We start from the raw sequence: 24,735 nt of genomic DNA, 5'->3' as shown, positions 1-24,735 counted from the left end.
AAAATTCTATACTTAATGGTGCAGTTAACAAATATATGACACACCTAGCCGAATAGCGATCACATAGCTACTAAGAAAAATTGAAATTTTGAGAGCAAGTAGCTCTGTAATTCAAATGAATTTTAAAATGAATCAATGTATGTAAGGTTTATATACTGTCATGCTGGAATATTTTATATGGCAGCAGTCATTACAAACATTTCAGCCCAATATGGCTTATCTAATCACTTGACCTGTAGACTGTAATAGGCTTCAATTTAAAAGGAATAAGAAGGAAATCTAATATCACCTTAACAGACTGGCCCTAAAGCTTATGGACTAAATATAAAATAACATGAAATTTACCTTCAGAGTCAGTTCCCAATGACAAGTCAGATTCAAACAACACATGTGCCATTATCAGCTTCATGTTATCAGATTCCAAAGGGCATGTATATAAAAACAAGGTAATGATATTGAGATTTACCACTGCTGTTTAGTGAATCATCACAGAAGCAATCAGTTATAACATACCTATACAGAAGTACTGCACAGCAGCATGTACATGTCAATCTTTAGAAACACTGAGGTACATGCATATATATCATCACTACTTAACATATGAATGGATTATGCTAATGAGATCATCCACATCAAGTACATGCACAAGATTTAATATGCATCACATGACCTGAATAGGTGATTGTAACAGTTGCACTCTCTGTGAGATAATTTCAAATATACAGTTGGCAACTCAAGGCATACAGAGATGGAAGGAAAACCTCTGTGCAATTACAATATATATACACCATATATTGGGTGTTGCCTGAAACCAAGAAGCCATTATTATTTAATGAAATTTCATTCCAATGCATTCTGCAAAAAAAAAAAATCTGGAATCCGCCTGACAACATGACACCGTAGCTTTACTGACCTTTGAACCACCCCTATAAAGTGCTTAGTAAAACAGGGCTTAAAGCAGATCATTCAGTCTGGACAAGCATTGGAATGAAAATTAATTTGAATTCTTAAAATATTATTATTAAAATATTTATATAGAAATCACTCTACATTCGTCTGTTATAAAAATAATTGTTAAAATATTATTCATTATTTTCATAAATGTTTAGTTCCAGTATCAAAATTACTATTCACACTGCCAGATCAGACACTTTAGTCATTTTATTCCTAATCTATTATAATATTTTATAATATGTTACATCATAAAATAATGAAGATACAAATGCAAGAAAAAGATTGTTGACAAAATAATTTAGCAAATATTATTCTTTACAAAATATAACTGACTTTTATGATTATTCTACCATTTCCAATATAGATCAATTTGAGGATTAAATAACAATAACTAGACATTGTATTTGAAACAGGAAGTAGTTAAAGTACTTGCTAAATAATAAATGTTATTGAGTAAGTAAATTATTGAGTTTTAGTTGCTGTAGGCTACATGTCTTTTATTGGTTGTGTTTATTGAACTGTCTTGTTCACTCCAGTGTCCTTGTAAAAAACAATACCTGCTAACAACAGCAACAGATGACAATGCATTGTATCCTAAATTCTATTGTCTACTACACCATCAACTGTTGTGTTTTTGTTAAAAGTCATGGGTTACAAGGTAGATAATAAACAGTGTTAGTGTGAGCCATGTGTCAAAGCATGTTGTCAACACCAAGTAACAGCATGAACCCTTTTATGACCTTAATTCACCTCTGAGCAGTTAGTAACTGGGAGAATGGATATCATTTTACAGTATCAGTAATGGAGAAAGAGATTTACATTTGTAATGTGAATTCAACCATTTTTAAACTTGCAGATCGATTAGAACTGTTTTTGTTTCGTTTTTCAGGTTTCCAATCAGCAGAATTGAGTTCTTCAGTCTGATCAAACAATTTTAAATTTTGAAAATATTTATATTAACGTTCATCAAAATAAACATGAAAGTGTGTACAGTAATACTGTGAAGTGTATACATGTATCAGTTAACAGAGTTAGAAATAGAATAGAGAAAATAAACTGAGTTTATAATAATACCCAGCATACCAGCCGTTTATGATTACCGTAGTAGGAATCAATTTCAGCATAATAATTCCAACCACGCAACACAGTAAATTCACAGTTATCAAAATACCCATTACAAATAAAGCACAGTAATTTGTATAGGTATAATAATTTTACTTTAGGTTAATAAAGATTTGAACCATGAAACCAAATTGCAATATAGATTTATAAATTGGGTTAAATGTTAGAAATGTTTTATATGGTTAAAAACAGATTATGAAATGAATACATGTTGTGCATAAATATATGCCATATTTCTTTTATTAAAGGGTGATGTTACTGTGCACACATTTTGTGTAAATAAATTTAACCCATACAAGTATAACAGGGGGACAAATCCAACATGCATTATGAGAGCATTCATAGAGATTTTTTGTGACATGCTACTATTATGTGAAATATTTGGTCTGAATTTGTGAGGAAGGATTTGACATTTTTTCTGCCGTGTTTCCAATCAGTGGGGGGGGGGGGGGGGGTTAAACACTACTCAAAGCATTAGCAAGGAAAATTTAAAAAAAAACAATCAAAATGGTAAGCTGAAAAAATCACCAATGTTCGGATGCCCTGTAAATCATTGAAATTCAAATATTTATTACGTATTTTCAACAGTTCACACAAATTCAAATCATTAAATATTGTCCCAAGAACCAAATAAAGCTTTATCAAAATGCCATGAATTGTGTTAATCTACTCTGCATACTATTTCAATATAGAATTTAATTTAGAGTTTTATAGTGTGAGCACCCAAAGTCACATAGAGGTATATTAGTTTGAAACCTACATGTATATCTGGTCAATTCAGGTTTTAGTACATACATACAAGAACTGTACATGTGAGTGTGGTTTAAATGTCAACATAATTGGTTCAGGCTAATGCTTGTCTAAACTTTGGCTTCTGCAACACTGAGTCAACATGTTTTTTCACTAACTCTAATAAAAATACTGGTAAATCAAATTATAATAGCTTACAAACAGAGACTGGAACTAATTTGGAGTTCAGTCTTCAAAAGTGGTCATGCAAAATAGGGCATGTTACAAGAAATTAGTGAATGGCTTGCAGAGAACATTCTATTTAAAGTGCTACAGTTACCATATTTGATATGGGTTCTATGTGACATCTGTTTACACAGAACAATCATGGTTCTTAAATGTTACAGTACAAGTTTCATTAACTATACCATTGTAAACCATTTTCATTTTGCGAGAGCCAGTGAACATTTCTTAGGGATCCTACAACATGGAGTTTCAGTGAACATTTCTTAGGGATCCTACAACATGGAGTTTCAGTGACTTTCACAACATTTTGTCTTCATGAATGTCATAGAATCCTGAAATTGCAAAAATTTCTACAAGTGAAATTAAACAATTGACAGATCATTTTCGCATAAAAACTTGTTTTCACTGAATATTTTTTTGGTGGTTCCTACTGTTAAGGGGCACCTCTAGTCACAGTAAATTTAACTTACTGGATTAAAATTACAATATACACTGTATCATAAAATAGTGAGTTTGTAGCAGAAAAACAATATCTCAGAGAAGTTATTTACTTTAAAGGAAAATTCTGCACTATACATTTCAGCTAAACATAAATAGGTGGATGGGTGTATGGCAATCTGAACATGTACAGAGACTGTAATATAGCAATCAAGTCTCATTTCAATTTGTTTAATTTAATTAATTCCCTATATACTGAAATAGTAACATTTATTTCCTGCCCTAATACAACCTACATTAAGAAAAGGAAATGAATTATAAATGAAGACTGTATTCCTTCTTGACTATTACACATACAATAATAAATAAACTTGCTCATAAAACTAACATTAGAGGAATACAAAAAGTTAATCATAGTTGAACTCTGGTGACCTTGCCCTTTAACATATTTTGTTTCAATATAAATATGCATTGTCATAATTAATTTTGAGTACAAACAAGTTTTGGGGTTGAACCAACAGTGGGGAATCAGTCTACCGAATGTCCTTTAAAGATGTAAATATCTTACAAAAACATTGGTGCCTTATTTTTTTAATTATTTTCAGGGACATAATTTCCAGCTTTATTCAAAGTAATTCAGATATTCTAGTATAAAAACAAATGCCTCATCGCAAAAAAAGTGCTGCATTTACACGTGAATAGATTCATAAAACATGCAAGATAACAGAAAATCTTAGCTGGCTTTTATCCAAGTATTTTGTACAGGTGTCTGTCAAAAATTAATGATTCACTGAGACAAATATGAACTGCCTCATTGTGTGACTACTACTGTATTATATGAAAAGTAAAAAAAAAAAACACCCTTTATGAATAGCTATCATGTTGCAAGCTCTGCTTTGTATGCAAATCAACTTAAATAGTTAGTTGGTGTCCAGTGGAGGGAGAAGTCAACAGTACTGTTGCCTCCTGAAAATCTACATCTTCAAACACTGCAATCTCTGAAGTGCGTTTTTAAACCAGTATTATAAAAACTCTATCATTCTGTTCTAATAGCTGAAACATATTCCTGTGAGTTTTCATTTGTCGAATGAACTGTTTGTCAAATACAGAATACATATATTTTAGAACAATTTTCTTTTTAAAATGTGGATGAAATGTTTTGCTTTTTATGTATTTTTTATGTATTGTTTTTGATTTGATAACTTTGAACTAAACAGATTTTCTATTAGCTTCAGATCTTGATCAAAGTTTGGCACCCAGTTCATAGGAGTGCTTATATTGATTTTCTGACATCTTGTTTTCTGTAAAGATTTTATTGGTAGGTTTGCAAATGTGTATCAGACTGTGCAATCTCTCCATGAGTTGGTTTTGAAACCCAGTATGGGATTCTGAGATACATTACCAAGGATATTATTACAAGATAAATCATTTGCTTCATTGAACGCATACAACAATGCATATTTCCACTGAGATCAGTGACCTTTGATGTGTATCACCAGTGATCAGTCAAGTAGAAACACTCAAAATATTTTATCAGATTTTCTCAATTTTTGCATGATATTTTCATACAGGACATCTGTTGTTCAAACTCAGGGAAGACTTTATACTGATGAATAAGGTGACCAAGTTTTATGAAGTTTGGAATAGAATTAGTAAAGTTATTATGCACACAATAACAATTATTAATGACGACGACAACAACAACAATAACAACGACAACGCCGGACAAAATTTTTCCCTTAATATACCTTTCCCTTCCATCTTTGATGGTACGAGCAAGGTAATAATGTGATAAAACTAACATACCTTTTTATATTACTTTGTAGAAAAAATCACGAACCCCAATAATTTATCAAGTTGTGTATGTCTCTCTAATTAAAGTGAATATTAGATCTGAATCAGCCACCCACATATTTATTTATTTATTAATTAATAAGTTATGCATATCAGCTCCCAAATTTAATATATTTTTTACTTAAAATAAGAACATTTGAAATTTGGTAAGTATTTGCTTTGTTGTTGTTGTTGTTTTCTTCTTTGTTAGTAAGAAATGACTGAATTTATTTTAATATCTGTGACCACTTTAAAAACTATTAGGGTAGATACCAGTAAACAGTAAGCAAACCAGGGTCAATCCACGGCATGTCAGAGTGATCAAGACGTTAGCGATTGGATGTCTTGTAATTTCCTACTTTTGAATGTGTCGAAAACTGAATTTGTGTGCATGTCGTCTCGGAGATTCTCACAAGACTCGTGTCCTTTGTCTAGTATCGCAATTGGTGAAGAATTGGTTAGTGCTTCGTCAAGTGCTAGAAACTTAGGTGTCTTGTTTGATTCGCAGCTATCTATGGAAACACACATTTCTACTATTTGTAGATCTGGATATTCCCATCTAAGAAATATTAATCGTATTCGTAAATCATTATCCCAATCTGATACTGAAAAGTTGGTACATGCATTCATATCTTCTCGCTTAGACAGCTGTAATTCATTATTGTCTGGTCTCCCTGTAACTAAGATAAAACCTCTTATTCGTGTACAAAATGCAGCAGCCCGCCTTGTCACTCGTGCTCGAAAATATGACCACATTACAGACATTTTTATTAAACTTCATTGGTTACCAGTTGTACAAAGAATCAATTTCAAATTACTTTTACTAGTGTATAAATCTTTGTATGGTTTTGCCCCAAATTATCTATGTGAATTAATCGAATTTTATGTACCTAGTCGTAGTTTAAGATCTGAATCAAAGTTTCTTATTAAAACTCGTCAGGTGTGTAGTAAAAAGTCCAAGGTGTTATACAAAGACCGTGCTTTTGAAAATTTAGGTCCTAAACTTTTTAATGAATTACCTCTGTCTGTTCGTTCTAGTCCTTCAGTAGACATTTTTAAATCCAGACTGAAAACGCACTTATTTAAATGTGCTTTTAATATTTGACTGATTGTTTATTGTATCAGCGCCTTTGATCTTCATATGTTGGAATTGTTGCGCTTAATTAAATAAAGTTATTATTATTATTATTATCAAGTGGTATGTTATAATAGCTAATGAAGCACCAAACCATTTATTTTCATGACAACAAACCCACTCAAGTCAATATAAGTATACCACTGACAATGCAAGTAATAATCAGTGTCTTGTCAATCATTGTCAAAACACGTAATGAAATTTAATGCATTGGCTAATAGGAAAAAAGGCATCATATAGAAGTCAAAAATCATTTTCACTTGATAGCAAATTTTGGGGTAATTTTTTTAAGCAAGGTAAATGGCAAAATTGTGCACAGTAGTAGTAGGTGTTTGATTGGGATTTTTAAGAGTCACAGTGACTGTCATAAAATTTCACTCCCATCAAAAATAAAAAAATCATGAAAACTGACAGCAGTAAAACTTTGCAGTAGATCCTAGTTTATGATAATATAAACTACCGGTATAGAGAGAAGTTGAAAAGTATTAATACAATATTGACATTTAAAAGGGACAATTTTCACCACCTAGATCATTACAGACAAAATAAGATGCGGAATGTGAGCATCAAACAAGACTGTCTGAATTAACCTGAAGTTCAGTAATTTCAAGCTTTTTACACTCTTAAAGCGAGTGACTAACACAATATTAGTTCTTTAATACATGCAAAAGTTAAACAAGTATTTTATTGCAGAATTAGTATAGCTCATTATGAATTGTAATTCAGTTATGCAGAAGTATTGTGTGTGTTGTTTTTCAGAATCAAATTAGGCCAGAGAAGAAGTAACAAAAAAAATATCATGATCAGTATTTGTTTGACATTGATTGACATTTATATTTGAATTTATGACAAGTGTATCACAGACAATATAGGAATGTAATGTCAGATATTTTGATATATAATCCAATTACTATGTATTTATTGAACTAATTAACTGTGTGATTTTACACTTCTAATTGAGAAATGCCATTATACTATGCAAGTAAGCACAGTGTAGGTATATTTGTAAGTCTATTGGTTGGTTATTTGTCAGTTATTTCACAAATAGTATTGATTAGCCATAAGTGAAGTTACTATACAACTTTGCTACATATGTAATATACTAAATATATACATTGCATATTTTCATCATTATTATTTACAGTCTGAAGTGATCAATCAATTTAAGATATTTGTATTTAAATATTGCTCAAACCTCAATGTCGTGAACGACTGAGTACTTTGTTCTATTTATACTCCCTTTCATTTAAAAAAAACGTCAGTACCCCATTATTTTTTATAGCTGTATTGTCCCACACACTAAAGTTTAGAACAAGGAGATATAAGCTAGTACGCTCTTTAGCAATACCATATTGAAAAAGGACTGTAGAACAAATAAACAAAATATTCATAAAAAAAAAACTATATATGTGGCAGGATGATTAAAATTCCCTAACTTCCATGCTTGCTTGGTTGTACACACAGTTGTGTGACTGAAACCAATGGCGTACTCAGTGAAGCCATACTGGCAGATGGTGTGTATCAGAATATATTGACAATGACATACAAATCAAATCCATTTATCAATCAGTAAAACAAAAATAGTCATATAGACTGGAAATATGTTGGTTTGGAAATAGGTAAAAAACTACATGTATTCACACTGAATAATGATCAGCGGATATAAATCAGCATAATCATTAAGACATTATCCTAGTATAATACTGATACTTGTAATTGACCAGCAAAATTTTGAATAATGTCAAAGGACAAAATTTGGTTGAATGATATTTTTTTACAACATTCAGTGAATAGGATTATACCATATTGAGTTCAACAATGCAGTCTATGTTACAACTTAATAGATTTACATATTTTTATCAGCAAGATCAGCAGATTAGACCCACACGTTTTCCATTTATATTAAACAGTTGTAGCATAAACTGTGACTACTGTATTATGTTATGGTTGGAAAAAAACCTCCTCTACAGGTGAAACCTTATCCACTGTTAGTACCAGTTCAACTAGTCTAAATTCAGTAGCTGCCAATCAGTAATCTGCCCTATAAAACAAGACAAGCTAATCTCAGCTAAATCATTAATTCTCAGCCAGGGAACAGACATCAGACACCCATATGCTGGCCATGCAGCTTACAATGCAAGATATTCAGACAGTTGATCATATAACATCAAATATCAAATAAAGAATAACTTACATACAATCTGCTAGATGTACTAAATAATTTGACAGAATATACAGCTCAGAGTAGTTTTCCCTTGAAGAAAAGGTCAAGCTAAATTTTCCAAGGTCTGGAGAATACAGAATGAACACCTTTCCTCTATAGAAATATTCCTTTCAGATGTACAGCGTGAAGGTAAAGAGAGAGTGCCTTCCATACAAACCAGGCAGAGTCCATGTGAATACAATGCTGTCTATATTAGTCAGCCAATCTCTTGGCTTTTTTATGGTCATTATTCATATGCAAATGAGATGAATCACAATAATGATATTCACTGGCAACCTCAAGCCTTCTGAGCATGAGCAGTGTGTTAAGCAGTGTGTCTAGTATACTAACTGATTAACATGATTGTTTTTACACATAACAACAATATTTGTATTCTATATGATCAATAATAAGCTACAGGTTTACTTCTAACAACCACTGATGATAATTATAAAGTGAATTGATAATTTGTATAAAATTATTATTATATTGTATTTGCTCTTTCAGTATCACATGAGCTTACATTAATGACAGGGGTGTGTCTATGGTCAAAATAGATGATGATCTACGTAGTATATAAGAAATGCAAATTCTGGTTGTATGCACATTTTTCACACAATTTCTCCTAATCATAGATGTTAGCGTTGACGTTCTAGCATCACCTTTCAATTTAATGATACCTGCCACTACAAGTATGCTTAGACTTGATGGTGACAAAAGAATACTTTTACACAAAAAAATTCAATTCATACGTCTTTTACACAAACTTAGTCATGCCACTGGGGAGAACAAATACAATGTATGCACTGTAAACTGTGAGAAAGGTTCTTTAAATTTTGTCTTTGAGGCAGAGATTCACAGTGACTTCAGTCGTGAATTTTGTCAAATCACAATTTTTAGCAGTGAATGTTTCCAGTACTAAATCAAAATATGTGATAACAGCAGGTATGACAATTTGTTTGTTTCTACATGACTAAAGAAAGATTTTTATTCATAATATTTGATGAGGTATTTGGTATTAGTTAGTTAGCGACAAATTTGGTGGCAACTCACTATATCAAATTCACAAATATTGGTACAGTTGTAGATATGTATTTAATTTTTAGTAGACCAAAAAAACTTGTATAAAGTAGTATCTCTTTACCCCAATGTACACAGAAAACAAAATTGTTTAGCAAAAATATTGATGTATGGCCACAGTCTAATACACCACAGTCTAATACACCACAGTCTAATACACCACATTCATACTGAAACCTTTTCATACTAATTTTTGCAATCTAACACAGATTGTGGATTTGAAGATTTTTAATTTATCAAAATGTGAATTTCATGAATAAAGTCTTAAATAAAATTACACACGTTCATAACCACAATTTATTTAATTTTTGTTTCATCAATGATGCACCACTATTTTCTAGTTCTGGTTGCTTCACAGGAATGTGCATTGGCTTCAGTAAAGGCTCACATTCTGTGACCTTTTTTGTTCCTCCCATAGTGCCCTCCAGTGGCCTTATTTTCTACACACAAATTTAATATACATTTCTCAGAAAATGAGAATTGAATGGTCATACATGTATACTAAAAGGTAAATCTGTGTCGGAATTTAAATAAAAACGAAAATTTTCAAATTGTTCATGAAACAGTTCAACTACCATAATTCTCATGAATAAATAAGTCCGGTGAAACAACATGATGATTCCAGACAAAAAAGCTTTATAAATGTAGGAGAATGAAATGTACAGTTTTGTTGTATCACTTTTCATTCTCCAGACATTCAACTTTTCATCAGTATTATGTTGTCCACCATCTTGATTCTTCAGCAAAGGATTATGGGTAAGGTATGACATCATAGCCACTGTTGTAAAAAATTGAGAAAATGATATCATCTGCAACTTCAAAAGTAGGACTTAATATTGGTTGAAAGTTCAGCAAAATGAAAAAATAAAATAGTGCATCATGGTACCATTGTGTTCAGTGCATGTATCAAGTTTAAATCAAATCCGTTTTTACACAGCTAAGATCCAGTTGAAGAATGGAGAAAATGTGCAATTTTCTTGCAGTTTAGATCTTAAAATGACTGATATTTGGCCATCTTGAATCGGATCGGGAAACAAATGCATGTGCAAATATCCAATACAATTTCTGATGACCAGTTTAGTATGATAGAAAGCGTGTAGTCTTCAAATTACCACAATAGAAAGAGTGGGGGTCAAGACCCAATATACATGATTTCAGCGTTTCATAATAAATGCTTTCTAATAATAATTTCACTTTCAAATAATATTCATAAGTTACGTCTAAGTCATAACCTCGTTAAAGGTCATTAGCATAGTGTGTATGCAGAGCGCATGCATCAGTCGTATTCCACAACCAATGCGTCATCACAGTGAGGTCAATTGCAATATACGTTTTATGTAAGTGACGCTCAGCACTATCAATAGTACGTGTCAGCACACGCCAGCCCAGCGACTGCATGCTCAGCAAAAGATTTGTACACTATGTCATACTCTGTAATATGCAATTACAATTCTGGTTCCCAAATAACTCTGGATCAGTTGTAGGTACATTGTATGTGTGAGATACAGTTTGATACAGACAGGCACACAGACACACAGAGGGAGAGAGAAGGGGAAAATGTGAATGGGATTGGGGATGCAAAATCTTGTTAATACCGGTATATTGTAGATCGACTTTCTTGATGTTTCATTAAAAAAAAAAAAAAGTGAAAAAATCACCGCATCGTTTTTTAAGAAAGTTTGGACTAGAAAGGAATCTTTTTTTTTTTCGTGTTGAAATTTGGTATCCTCAGAATGCAAAAGCCTTAGGGACGACGTCAAAAGATCGATGTCGGATAGAAAACTTAATTCCTTTAGTTTTTTTCCAAACCCCCCTACCCCCCACTGAAACTTAATTGATAAATATTTGTCATGGCGTCAGACTACATTCACCATTAAATACAAATTGATAATCGGACAGTAGTATTGCATAGACATTGGTTGTCTGGTGGGTGTAAAAAGATTTTACAAATGCACCTCATTTGACGCACAGATTTACACTCGAACCAAACCATTTTTCTGGTTTTTTTTCCCTTTTCGGTTATTTCTGTCCATGATTGGATAGAAAAAAAACGAACTACAAATACTCCAAGATTTTTTTGACTTCATTAAAAAATAAAATCGCTTTTGTAGGATGGAAACTTTTTGAGGTTAAAACCCCCCACCCCCAAACTAAAGGAAATAAGTTTTTTATCAGACATCGATCTTTTGACGTCGTCCCTTACAGAAGTGCAAAACATGAAAACAAAATGTAGCTATTTATTTCCTGTCAATAAGACACTAAGGTAGATTGACAGTTATTGTTACAGCCCAAACCATAATGGGTGGTCTAATTAATAGAGGGGTCCATTAATAAAGAATCTACCTTATTTGGACTACCCCTGGTATTATTAGGAATGCATCTAAATCATAGAAGTGTGTCTATTGTCAAACTGAATCAAATTTTAATGATCCATTATACAAAAAATGTAATTTTGTGGCTTATTACTTATACATTCTTTGAAAAATTGAGCAAATATGGAAATGCACTGGAAGCGATCTATATCATAAATGAGATCACGTGAAGACAGATGAAAAACACTACAGAATAATAATGAGTTTATGTCACTTGTAAGAAGCTTTCTATATAATTGCTTCTTGGATTTCCCATAATAAATCACTAGTGTGTCCTTGACCTAAAATCGTTTCAAATAGTTTCATAAATTCATAAAAGAGAAAACAGAATCAATCAAAAGTAAGACTATTTGTAAATAAAATTAATTTTGTATTGAATGGGGTGTTACCATAGACATCAACAAATGTACCACTTATTTTCAGAGCATATTTTTAAAATATTAAGTTACATGGATGGGAAAAAAGAATTAAAAATATTGAATCAATGTACTCAGTTCAAAGAATATTGATCAATAAAATACAGTGAAAATAGCATGTTTTGCCTTATTTCAGGGCATTTTACAATTGTTCCCTATGGCAAGGATATATCTCTAAATTGTTTTTGGAGACACATGGTGAAAAAAAGATATACAGTATAACAAGATGCTTTTTCATGTCTAATTTGTCAACAAAATTGACAATATTTTAGTTCTGTTTTTAAAGAAAGAAATGTGTTTTCATTGTGGTCTATGGAAACCAATGCAAAAATGCATTTTATTTCACTGTTATTCTCAAAAAAACAGATTGGCAGTGAAACAAAAAAGTTCACATACTGTTAAAATAATTATAGACACTAAACGGTTTTTGACACAAAATGTTGCCACTGCTGTATGTGCTTACGAGTAGCATTTTACACAAAAGTCAGTGTTGAATATATTTAGATTAAGATAATGTCAAACAGATTATTTTGCTGAATGTATTCATGGTTAAGCATAGATCTATTTGTATTTTTGGCCAGTAAAATGTTTGAAATATTTAAAAAAAAAATATCTTTGATGTGAATTCAGATGACTAAAAAAACTGTAATAACTTTTTCATGTTTTGACAAAAGTAGACTTCATTTCAAGTGACTTTGTCAATGTTTACATGTTTTATGTTCCATTATTGTTTTTCTTATCTTCTCTGGTTGATTTTCACCTACTGTAGTTCATTAAAACCAATTCTGGCAAGTCACTTATGTGGTATACAGTTATATCATGCATTTTTATCTTCACAAGCTTCAGCTATGTTCAACCACAAAATAATCTCTGGTTTTGTCCAATTATTGTCTAACTTCCCTGAAATACATTTTTGCAGCCATTTAAAATTGGTTGCTATGTAACCATTCATGCAGTTTGGACGACAAGAGGAATTGAAAGTGAAAGAATTATTTTTTTTTTAATTATCGGTAGTCCTTGAGTGGTTTATGCAGCAGAGCACACTTCCCAGTTATCTTGTAGATCTCAATTATAAATTTACATCCATTGTTAAAGTTTTTAGTCTCTGGTATCCACAGATCTGTGGAAAACATTAATTTAAATATCAGTAATATTTTCTTGAGCTGCAAGTAATGATTTTCACTAATCGTGTTAGATGTGAAACAATATTAGAATAGGCCATGTGATAATTAGTTTTTGATAGATAAATTAACAGGACATGGTGTTTCTTGTTGATTGTAACTGAAATTAATTTTAAGCAGGACCCAGATGGTACAGGATATCATCTAATGTGTGGGACAGCATCAGGGAGGTGGCCGTTTTTTCAACTTGTGGTCAGCTGACAACTCAACAGAGAAAGAGAAGTCATTGTCAATGACAAGTCCCCATCCAGTTTTTAGAGACTGTCAACATTAGTGCCAAATAATTATTTACACTCATGTGACAGACACGATACAAAGTGGAGCCTTTATTCTGCCTATGACATTCATAATGCAATTCTAGCATGAAAATAATGTAATGTATGACATGATGTATGTGTAAAGTTTAAACATGACCAGTCCAGTCATGTTAGCAATATAGCTCTAAAACCAGCATTCGTTAAAAACAAAATGGCCATCAGTCAGCCAGTTTGAATCAAAAATGACATACATCAAGGACCCATTAAACTATTTTTTTGAATTTGTTGATTCTTTTCTGATAATAATCTGCTATAATTGCATTGAGACCTTCATTGCTGAATAAATTTCATTTCTAATTTACAAGATAAAAACAAATAATTATAATTCAATAACATGCAAATAGGACACTTTCATGTAAACAGCACTTACTTTAGAACTGGATTTAACTAGTGATTAAAACACTTGATTTTTAGATTCACTTCAGCTTTAATATTATTATTATGGCAATGCTAGAAAAGAATTCTAAAACATGTTGCTCATTCGTCCATCTAGTGACATTTTAAAAAAACATCAGTTATTTGCAAACACCAGGTGTGAATTATGTTCTAATCTGTCAAAAGTGATAAAATAAGAATGGACAGTTTATACTACAGATACTAAAAATAAATTACAAAAATTAAAACCTAGTACAATCAATTCAAGGTCACATATCTCCTGTATACATTGTAATAAAACAAACAACAAACTAAAAATAATTATAGTATGAACACTGCAAACATTGCATAATCACTGGTTATGTTGCTTTGTTTTAATTAATAAAAGTCAGACCTAATCATGAATTCATGAGTTACAGTTTACCTTGACTTTAATGCATAATACGATAAAAATTGTAACCATTACCATGGTAACAGCATTTTAGAATTCAGCTTTGTATTATGTACCTTGCTAGCTCAGCATATAATGTAGGTAAAAATGTCAAAAAAGAACTAAATATAAAATCATCGATAGAAACCTATCTTGCCTTTACTTGAATGAAATAATGACATTTCTATGCCCCTCAACAGAATAGTTGAACAGTGTCCTAATTAAAAGTTAAAATTTAAAATTCATGAAAGGTGTGATGTTCATCATCATCATCATCATCACCATAGTGCCTCAGGTTAGGATGACCTACGACAGCATTCTGCCTGTCAGGACATCACGAAATATCAACATATGAACTCTAAATATGTATACAAATAGAATAAAAAATTGATATAGAACCACAAATTTTATAAAAATACGATTCCCAGTCACACCCAGAGTAAGGAATACAATTCAAGAAACGAAATTAACATAAGCATAGTGAATAATACATACACAGCTCAAATGATTATAATAATGTTCATTATGATTAACCATCCATCTACTTACATCCATGGCTTTAAATCTTTCAACTGAAGACAGATAGATATCCAGCAGAAGTGTTAGACAGTTCTCGCAGCGAACGAATAATTTATAAAAATAAAACTGTAACCATTTAAAAACAAATTAATCTGACTATTGATATGCAAATGAGGGGGCAAATAATAGGGAAAAGCTGTTGTTATAAACGCATGACTGACTGTCAGTATGAATATATGATTGACAGAATACTATGTTGAGAGTATAGGGGATGTGCTAATGATCATTAAAGATATTATGTAAGACTACATAATCATTAATATTTAATCATTACCTAAAGTCATATTATTTCAATAAAATGCATAACAATACAAATAAAATAAGTAATTCATTATAAATATTTGGACTGTATTCCTTTTCAATAAATTGGATACAGTGAATAAAATAACAGAAATCACACTGAAGGTCAGGGATCTATAGATCTACATGTAAATCCAATTGTTTAGATTAGATAAAAATATGAACTTTCTATTATCACTGAACATTGTTATAACTACACATTATATAGTATTATTGACATTTTTTTTAGTCCAAAAAACAGTTACAGCGCCCTCAAGTGGCAATATATGTTAAGAGCCTTTTGTATATTTCTCCACAGTTTATAGATGAAAAAACTTGCCAGTACAAAAAGATAATGAAACTCATGAATTGTCCAATTTACATGTCAATTGCGATGAAAAACTGTATACTTTAACATCAAAGTGTTATTGTTTACAGACAGCTCTTTGTAGTCATTCACAGAACGCAGTGTCTGAAGACGAGAGAAAAAGTGGGAAAGGAACAAACTGTGCTGCATAAATTGTTAGTGTCATTAAGAAAAAGTCACAAGGTTCAAGGAAAAACATTTTTTTATTCAAAAACAAAATAAAACAAAGATACAAAACTTGATTAACCAAAAAAACACACATAGAACACTAGATTTACTTGATATCATAAACTGGGAAATGTGTAGTCCTTGTATATTAGGTCTCTGCCAATGAAAACATAGAACATGACAGTCTGTAAAAAAACTGGAGTTTGAATCAGAGACTGACAATATTACAAAATTCATTATTTGGGAAAAAATACTGTAAACTGAGTTTAATGAAATTGTAGAACAGGGGAAACCTAAACAAGTACAAACACTTATAGCAACAAAACTTGTTTTGTGATTAACTAATTAATCAGTATGTGATTAACATGGACTGACTGTGTTCTAGATTTATTAGACACAAGTCAACAACTAAAAGTCTACCTTAAAAGTTACCTTAAATAACTCAAAGAGCACTGCACAGAGAAAGAAATTTTGAAAAGATCAGTCATCAAAATCAAAATTGATGCATTCAAGGTCATTCACTTCAAATTCACTTTTCTTTGTTTACATTGAAAGCACTAGCGTTATAGCATGCAAGGGAAACACAACATCACTTAACACAAACGTTTTTTGATGCCATTTATAATCTTTCATTAAATTATTACTACAAGCACAAAAAGATATATAATGATGTTATCTCAAGGAGTATGTACTCTGGCAGTGTGGGAACACATCAAACTTCGCTACATGTTGGTCGAAGAAACAAAAATACAATGTAATATCAAGGATTGTAATTTGAATAATATTTATAAATCTGTCATCGTAACGCCATAAGTTACAGCATTTCTTAATTTTGCAGTATTACACTGGGTATTTTCATCCTACCATATTAGGAAACGCAAATAAGGAACAATTGCATAATAATAATAATAAAAAACAAACATGGCTGCCCCCAGCATTTGAAGTTCACTAAATCTGTTCTGAACATTTTGGATTTCGGCATTCCCATGATGTATTACTTGGAGGAAAAGATGTACAAGGTTATTATGAGGATACTGCGAAGTATGCACTCAGACAGTACGTGGTCGCATTGACCTCCACTGCATGTCGATCAATATTCTTGCTGTACTGTCTTTGTGCGTATTTTGCAGTATCCTCGTAATAACCTCATATTAAATATTTTGGAGACATATTGTTCTGAATGGAACCTAGAAATAAATTTATCTAAAACAAAAATCTTAAGGAATAAATCATTAAAAACATCTGAATACTTCTATTACAAAAATACAATTATTTGCTGTGTGACAAGTTATACTTATCTTGGGCTAATAATCTCATCATCTGGAAATTTTATAGAAGCAAAGAAAACATTAGCAGAGAAAGCATGCAAAGCTATGTTTATACTGAACAAAACATTGGAAGGGAACACTGACATCAAACTTTTTCTGAAATTATTTCATTCAAACATTAAACCCATTTTACTCTATGGTGCAGATGTCTGGGGATCAGACATTTTGGATTTTGGAAAATAGGAGAAATGTCTAATTGAGAAAACCCACTTAAAATTTTGTAAGAGAACACTTTGTTTAAACAGATATATAAGCAATGCAGCATGTAGGAGCGAAATAGGCGAACTACCACAATTAATAGAAATTTAAAAAATGCTAATAAAATACTGGTTAAGACTAAAAGATATGCCAGAGGATAACCTTGCAAAACAAGCATACTATGAACAACGAAAATCACAGCAACATACATGGATATCATCAGTAAATAAAATATTAAAAGATAATTATTACACATCATTAATAAATTTTACAACAGGTATTCCAAAAAGAAACATTCATAAGATTATAAATAACATTGAAGCAAATATAAAACAAAAATATGTAAACCAGTGGAAGTCACAAATCTCAAATGATAATAGTAAACTTAGAACATTTGCAAAAATCAAATTTAAATACTCTTTTGAGCCGTATTTGACACTACAAAACATTAACCATAGAAATGCATTACTAAAATTGAGAACAAGCACACACAAACTTGAAATTGAAAAGGGCAAGTACACACACCCTAAAACACCAGTAAATGAAAGAAAATGCAAACAGTGCAACATGAATGTGATTGAGGATGAATTTCACTTTCTCATGATCTGTCCAAAATATGGAAACTTGCGCCAACAACTTATGTCAGAATTTAATTTTCTATCACATGATGCACACAATACATTCATTCGATTGCTCAGTGCAGATGATTGTGAAATTATAAAAAAGGTTTCACAGTTTATTTACAAAGCCTTTCAAGAAAGAATAGATAGTTGATAGCTTTGAATTTTATTATTATTAGTCTTAGTTTTATTATTATTAAACTTATTAGTATTAGTAAAAAATTTAACACATTACATTTTACTTTTATACTTAACATTATAATATTTTCTCTTTCTTTATTATTTCATTATTATTATACTTTTATTGCTACTGTACTGATAGAAATACTGTATTTCTAAAGATGCAATAAATATTATTATTATTATTATTATATATCAAAGTCTATCCAGTCCCAGCATGACAACTGTCAGCATCCAACAGATATCCACATCAAAATGTCACCCTTGACAAGCAACTGTTCATGTTATCTAACATCAGGAATTGAAATAAAATTGTGACAGGAAGCTTTAGTGTTATTTAAACTAAATATTGTTAATAAATTTTCTTCAAGAAATGTGGTACCGGTAATTGATTAATTGTTATCATCTTAACCATGCAAACTCAGCACTTTGTAGTTGTGTTTTTTTGGGACCATATGGTCTTGTATGGGGGTATACTCCATGTGTCATCAACATACATCCACTGTTATAACTTTGCTGCATTAGTGACGTCTGGATTTAACAGAGACTGACGCAGTGAACACATATGGTAATTTAGGGGTCAGTGATTGTCACTAATGGGTCCCATGTGAGAAAAATTGTTGAGAAACAAATTTGAGGATTATGCAGATTAGTGTACAAGAAGAAAGACAGTGGCATAGTTTATACTGTATACCCGGTAGGTAAATCAAGATCTGCTACTGCATATTCCCTAACCCCCATGAGCAAAGCATTCATTTCGCCCCTGGAGATCAAAACTCGCACAATACTGTAACTGCCAACATACTGTCAGTATAGTATAGAGGATTGTGGAAAAAGCCCTGCGCTTGTTAACACAAAACTTACACATACATGGAACATATGCATCTAAATGTTTAAAATTTCCTACAAGCATAGCAGAAAAATTAAATCGATCAGTGCTATCTAGTATTAATTTGTTTATGGCTGGGCATGGACGTATATTTAATATATACTTCGGACAACTACAGGAATTTAGTGGTTAGACGTACAACCGACTGTGGTTGTTTGATTATTCATGTCGGCCGGCAACCAACTGTATACAACCACCCAGTTTTGAAAATTTACTTTAAATTCAAATATATCATGAGATTATTTCTATATTAAAAGGAAAGGCAAACAATATAATTTTTTAATAAATTTTGACAAACGGAAGATCATTTCGTATCAAACTATACTGTGTGTAAAAATCATGTAGACAGCACAAAAATGGAAGTTCGGAGTGTTTTGAAGTTCAGAGAAAAGCTTACCATACTAATCGTGTTTATATCGATTGTCTTTTCTTCGTAAGACGTCGATTTTTAAAAAAAGACACCACAACACAAACAGCAAACGTGACGAGGTCAAGAAATTAAATTTCCCTCCGTCGTTCAGTGAACAGTAAAATCGACCTCGACCTTGAATATATAATTTGGGCCAAAGGTTATTAATGACCAATCAACGAAAACTTCTTTCGTTCAAAGTTGACAGAAAGGGCGTTGTTTATACCGACAACAAAACCAATATCAATTCGGTACGAAATTAAAAAAAAGAGTACGCAAAACAACAATATTTTACAGGTTAAACAATTTGGAGAATTTCTGTACGCAAAGCAAAAAACAAAATTGACAGTTTATCGCCGACAGAGGGCGCTGTCTACCTGACTTCTTCCCTTCACACAAAATAGTTGCTCTACACACAATCTGATTAAAATAAAAACCTGGTTGGCTTAATTTTTTTTTTATATAATTACTATAATTGTTATTTATTTTAATTATTTTTTGACGTCACAATTTTTTTGCTGCAAGAATGGTTTTGTTTGTAACGTCAAAAAATAATTAAAATAAATAACAATTATAGTAATTATATAAAAAAATAATAATTACTGTAGAATACTTTATTTTCACTTGGAATTTATTTTCGCTATTTTCGCTGAAGGGATGATTCCGTGAAAGTAAAATCCAGCAAATATACTTTTTATCAATATATTTCACATTCAACTCATCAAAAATCAGTGAAAATAAATTCCATACAAAACACCCAAAAAGCCTTTTCAGCGAAAATTAATTCCAGCTAAAATAAAGTATTTCACAGTATACTAAATACCGGTCATATATTAAAAAAAAAAAAAAATAAGCCAACCAGGATCTTATTTTAATCAGATTGCTCAACACAGTTTCACAAAATAAATTGTTTAATTCCATACAAGGTAATATGTGAAAAAAATAGGCTAAATTTGATAGATAATACTTGATACAAGTTATGAAATTAATACATGGGCGAAAAGTAATACACATAAACTTTCTTATTTGAAAAAATCTTTGAAAAATTAAATAATTTGTCTGGAGCTACGTAGATGTTGAACAATAAAATAGGGGAACACCATTTTTAATGATACAGCAGTTTTAGTAATTTGCCATACACATGAGTGTTCTCAACTTGAAGCCCACCCATGCTCAGGAAACTTTATTAATCAATGTTGAATTTGCATTGTCAACAAAATTATATTTGTATCTTTTGACATTTATGTAATACATGGAGCTATAATAGTCACAAAGAACTGCTTTGCCCGTAACCAAACATCACCAATCAGTTTAATGGATTTTGGTGTGAGTTTGTACTCGTTGATCTGTGCAACAGTCAAAGTCACCATCTTTGTTTATTAGAGACCTATATCTTGTCTTAGTCACGTGACTACCATCGCCCTTCTTAACTCACAAACTAAATAACTTTCAGATTTGAATTTTGACCCAGTTACTCAAAATTGGAAAGGCTCTCAACTAAAAGCCATGATACATGGATCAACATTTGTTGTCAACTAAAGTTGATCTGTGCATCATGTTGACAGAATGTCATCAAAATATTACAGCTTTTTGATTGGGACATGTTCTATTTCTAGCATCAAGCTATAGGTTATTGATTGCACTCTTGTCAAAATTGTTATCAAAAGTTGCAGTTTGTTGATCATGGCCTTACGTTTTGCCAACAATACAAATTTAACATGCCTGTCCTTGTTCTACTGCTATACTCAGCATGCTACTGTAAAAGACTTTTTGGGTGTTTTGCATAGAATTTATTTTCACTGATATTAGACGAGTTGAATGTAAAATATAAGAAAAAACATATATTCGCTGGATTTTATTTTCACTGAATAATTCCTTCAGTGAAAATAGCCAAAATTAATTCCAAGCAAAATCAAGTATTTTACATTATTTTTAAGATCTCTGTTTGCAAAAACTTTGAAACTTTTACTAGTTAAGCCCTAATGTGTAGTTTGATTTTCATCTAATGAGTTGACCGCAAGAAACTCTGAGAGGAGAAATAGAAATGCATCAAACTTTTTTGTTTCACACCTCTCAGAGTTTCTAATGGTCAACTCCTTAGCCTGAAAGTCAAGGTACAGGGGGAGTACACTACTAATTGTGGGTAAGTTTTGTGGTTAATAGATCCAGTAAGCTTGCAAATTATTTTTTGTGCTATATTTATCTTTTTTAGACAACAGCATTTTATCAGAAACCAGCAGCTTGTGACAAGTTCAGCTCCAATTTATACTGTGGGTTGAACTCAAACACTGAACCCGAAATGGCAGAACCAACTATAACCACAGTCTCGGGCACTATTCCACTTCGGCTCTAAATGAACCAGATCGAACTTTGGACTACTTTTAGCTACAATCAGACATTAATTTATTAATTAAGGTGGAAGCCTTCTCATGAATGCAAATATCCAGAATTTATTCATTTTCCAATAAATTGTATTCCCGGGCAAAAGGTTGGGGGTCATCAGCCTAATTTTCCAAAAAATGATGGTTGTATTTTAGTGAATACTGGTCATTTTGACAGTATTAGAAAACTTTTACCATAGGCTCCTATGGCAGAAATATTATGCCATATCTCCAACTGTAGTCTGGTGACATAGGCTGAAAAAATCATATATTGTCAATGACTGGGTACTTTTTGTTTTCTTCAATTATTTCAAAAATCTGGGCTTTAAAAATGTCAAAAAATGAATTTTTTCTTTAACATTGTGCTCTAGAGAATTGTTCTAAAAATAGCAATTTTTGAAAAATATTAGGATGATAAGTTTCTCAAAATAAGTCACTGTAATAAATGATGTCATGGGACAATAGCTCTATGATTTACATAATAAACCAATGAATGCTATTTGATGATGCCATGGGACAATAGCTCTATGATTTACATAATAAACCAATGAACGCTATTTGATGATGCCATGGGACAATAGCTCTATGATTTACATAATAAACCAATGAACGCTATTTGATGATGTCATGGGACAATAGCTCTATGATTTACATAATAAACCAATGAATGCTATTTGATGATGTCATGGGACACTCTATGATTTACATAATAAACCAATGAATGCTATTTGATGATGCCATGGGACAATAGCTCTATGATTTACATAATAAACCAATGAATGCTATTTGATGATGTCATGGGACAATAGCTCTATGATTTACATAATAAACCAATGAATGCTATTTGATGATGCCATGGGACAATAGCTCTATGATTTACATAATAAACCAATGAATGCTATTTGATGATGTCATGGGACAATAGCTCTATGATTTACATAATAAACCAATGAATGCTATTTCATGATGTCATGGGACAATAGCTCTATGATTTACATAATAAACCAATGAACGCTATTTGATGATGCCATGGGACAATAGCTCTATGATTTACATAATAAACCAATGAACGCTATTTGATGATGCCATGGGACAATAGCTCTATGATTTACATAATAAACCAATGAATGCTATTTGATGATGTCATGGGACAATAGCTCTATGATTTACATAATAAACCAATGAACGCTATTTGATGATGCCATGGGACAATAGCTCTATGATTTACATAATAAACCAATGAATGCTATTTGATGATGTCATGGGACAATAGCTCTATGATTTACATAATAAACCAATGAACGCTATTTGATGATGCCATGGGACAATAGCTCTATGATTTACATAATAAACCAATGAACGCTATTTGATGATGTCATGGGACAATAGCTCTATGATTTACATAATAAACCAATGAATGCTATTTGATGATGTCATGGGACAATAGCTCTATGATTTACATAATAAACCAATGAATGCTATTTGATGATGTCATGGGACAATAGCTCTATGATTTACATAATAAACCAATGAATGCTATTTCATGATGTCATGGGACAATAGCTCTATGATTTACATAATAAACCAATGAATGCTATTTCATGATGTCATGGGACAATAGCTCTATGATTTACATAATAAACCAATGAATGCTATTTCATGATGTCATGGGACAATAGCTCTATGATTTACATAATAAACCAATGAATGCTATTTGATGATGTCATGGGACAATAGCTCTATGATTTACATAATAAACCAATGAATGCTATTTCATGATGTCATGGGACAATAGCTCTATGATTTACATAATAAACCAATGAATGCTATTTCATGATGTCATGGGACAATAGCTCTATGATTTACATAATAAACCAATGAATGCTATTTGATGATGCCATGGGACAATAGCTCTATGATTTACATAATAAACCAATGAATGCTATTTGATGATGCCATGGGACAATAGCTCTATGATTTACATAATAAACCAATGAATGCTATTTGATGATGCCATGGGACAATAGCTCTATGATTTACATAATAAACCAATGAATGCTATTTGATGATGCCATGGGACAATAGCTCTATGATTTACATAATAAACCAATGAACGCTATTTGATGATGCCATGGGACAATAGCTCTATGATTTACATAATAAACCAATGAATGCTATTTGATGATGCCATGGGACAATAGCTCTATGATTTACATAATAAACCAATGAATGCTATTTCATGATGCCATGGGACAATAGCTCTATGATTTACATAATAAACCAATGAATGCTATTTGATGATGTCATGGGACAATAGCTCTATGATTTACATAATAAACCAATGAATACTATTTGATGATGCCATGGGACAATAGCTCTATGATTTACATAATAAACCAATGAATGCTATTTGATGATGCCATGGGACAATAGCTCTATGATTTACATAATAAACCAATGAATGCTATTTGATGATGCCATGGGACAATAGCTCTATGATTTACAT

General features: G+C 31.5%; 1 protein-coding gene across 5 annotated transcripts in view; it reads right to left on the bottom strand.

The window, feature by feature from the left end:
• LOC102800695 (uncharacterized) overlaps positions 1 to 15,455 on the bottom strand; it is an 83,300-nt gene extending 67,845 nt beyond the window's left edge. For all 5 annotated transcript variants that reach the window (XM_085498149.1, XM_085498152.1, XM_085498150.1 and 2 more), the window contains exon 1: positions 15,381 to 15,455. In XM_085498149.1, the coding sequence (XP_085354275.1) occupies positions 15,381 to 15,386 (6 nt within the window). In that variant the 5' untranslated portion in view covers positions 15,387 to 15,455. The remainder of the gene's footprint in view (positions 1 to 15,380) is intronic.
• Positions 15,456 to 24,735: the final 9,280 nt, after the last annotated feature.

The sequence above is a fragment of the Saccoglossus kowalevskii genome, chromosome 4 (assembly GCF_978046115.1).
Source record: "Saccoglossus kowalevskii chromosome 4, keSacKowa6.1, whole genome shotgun sequence".
NCBI classification, from domain to species: domain Eukaryota; kingdom Metazoa; phylum Hemichordata; class Enteropneusta; family Harrimaniidae; genus Saccoglossus; species Saccoglossus kowalevskii.
This window is presented reverse-complemented; position numbering and strand designations above follow the sequence as displayed.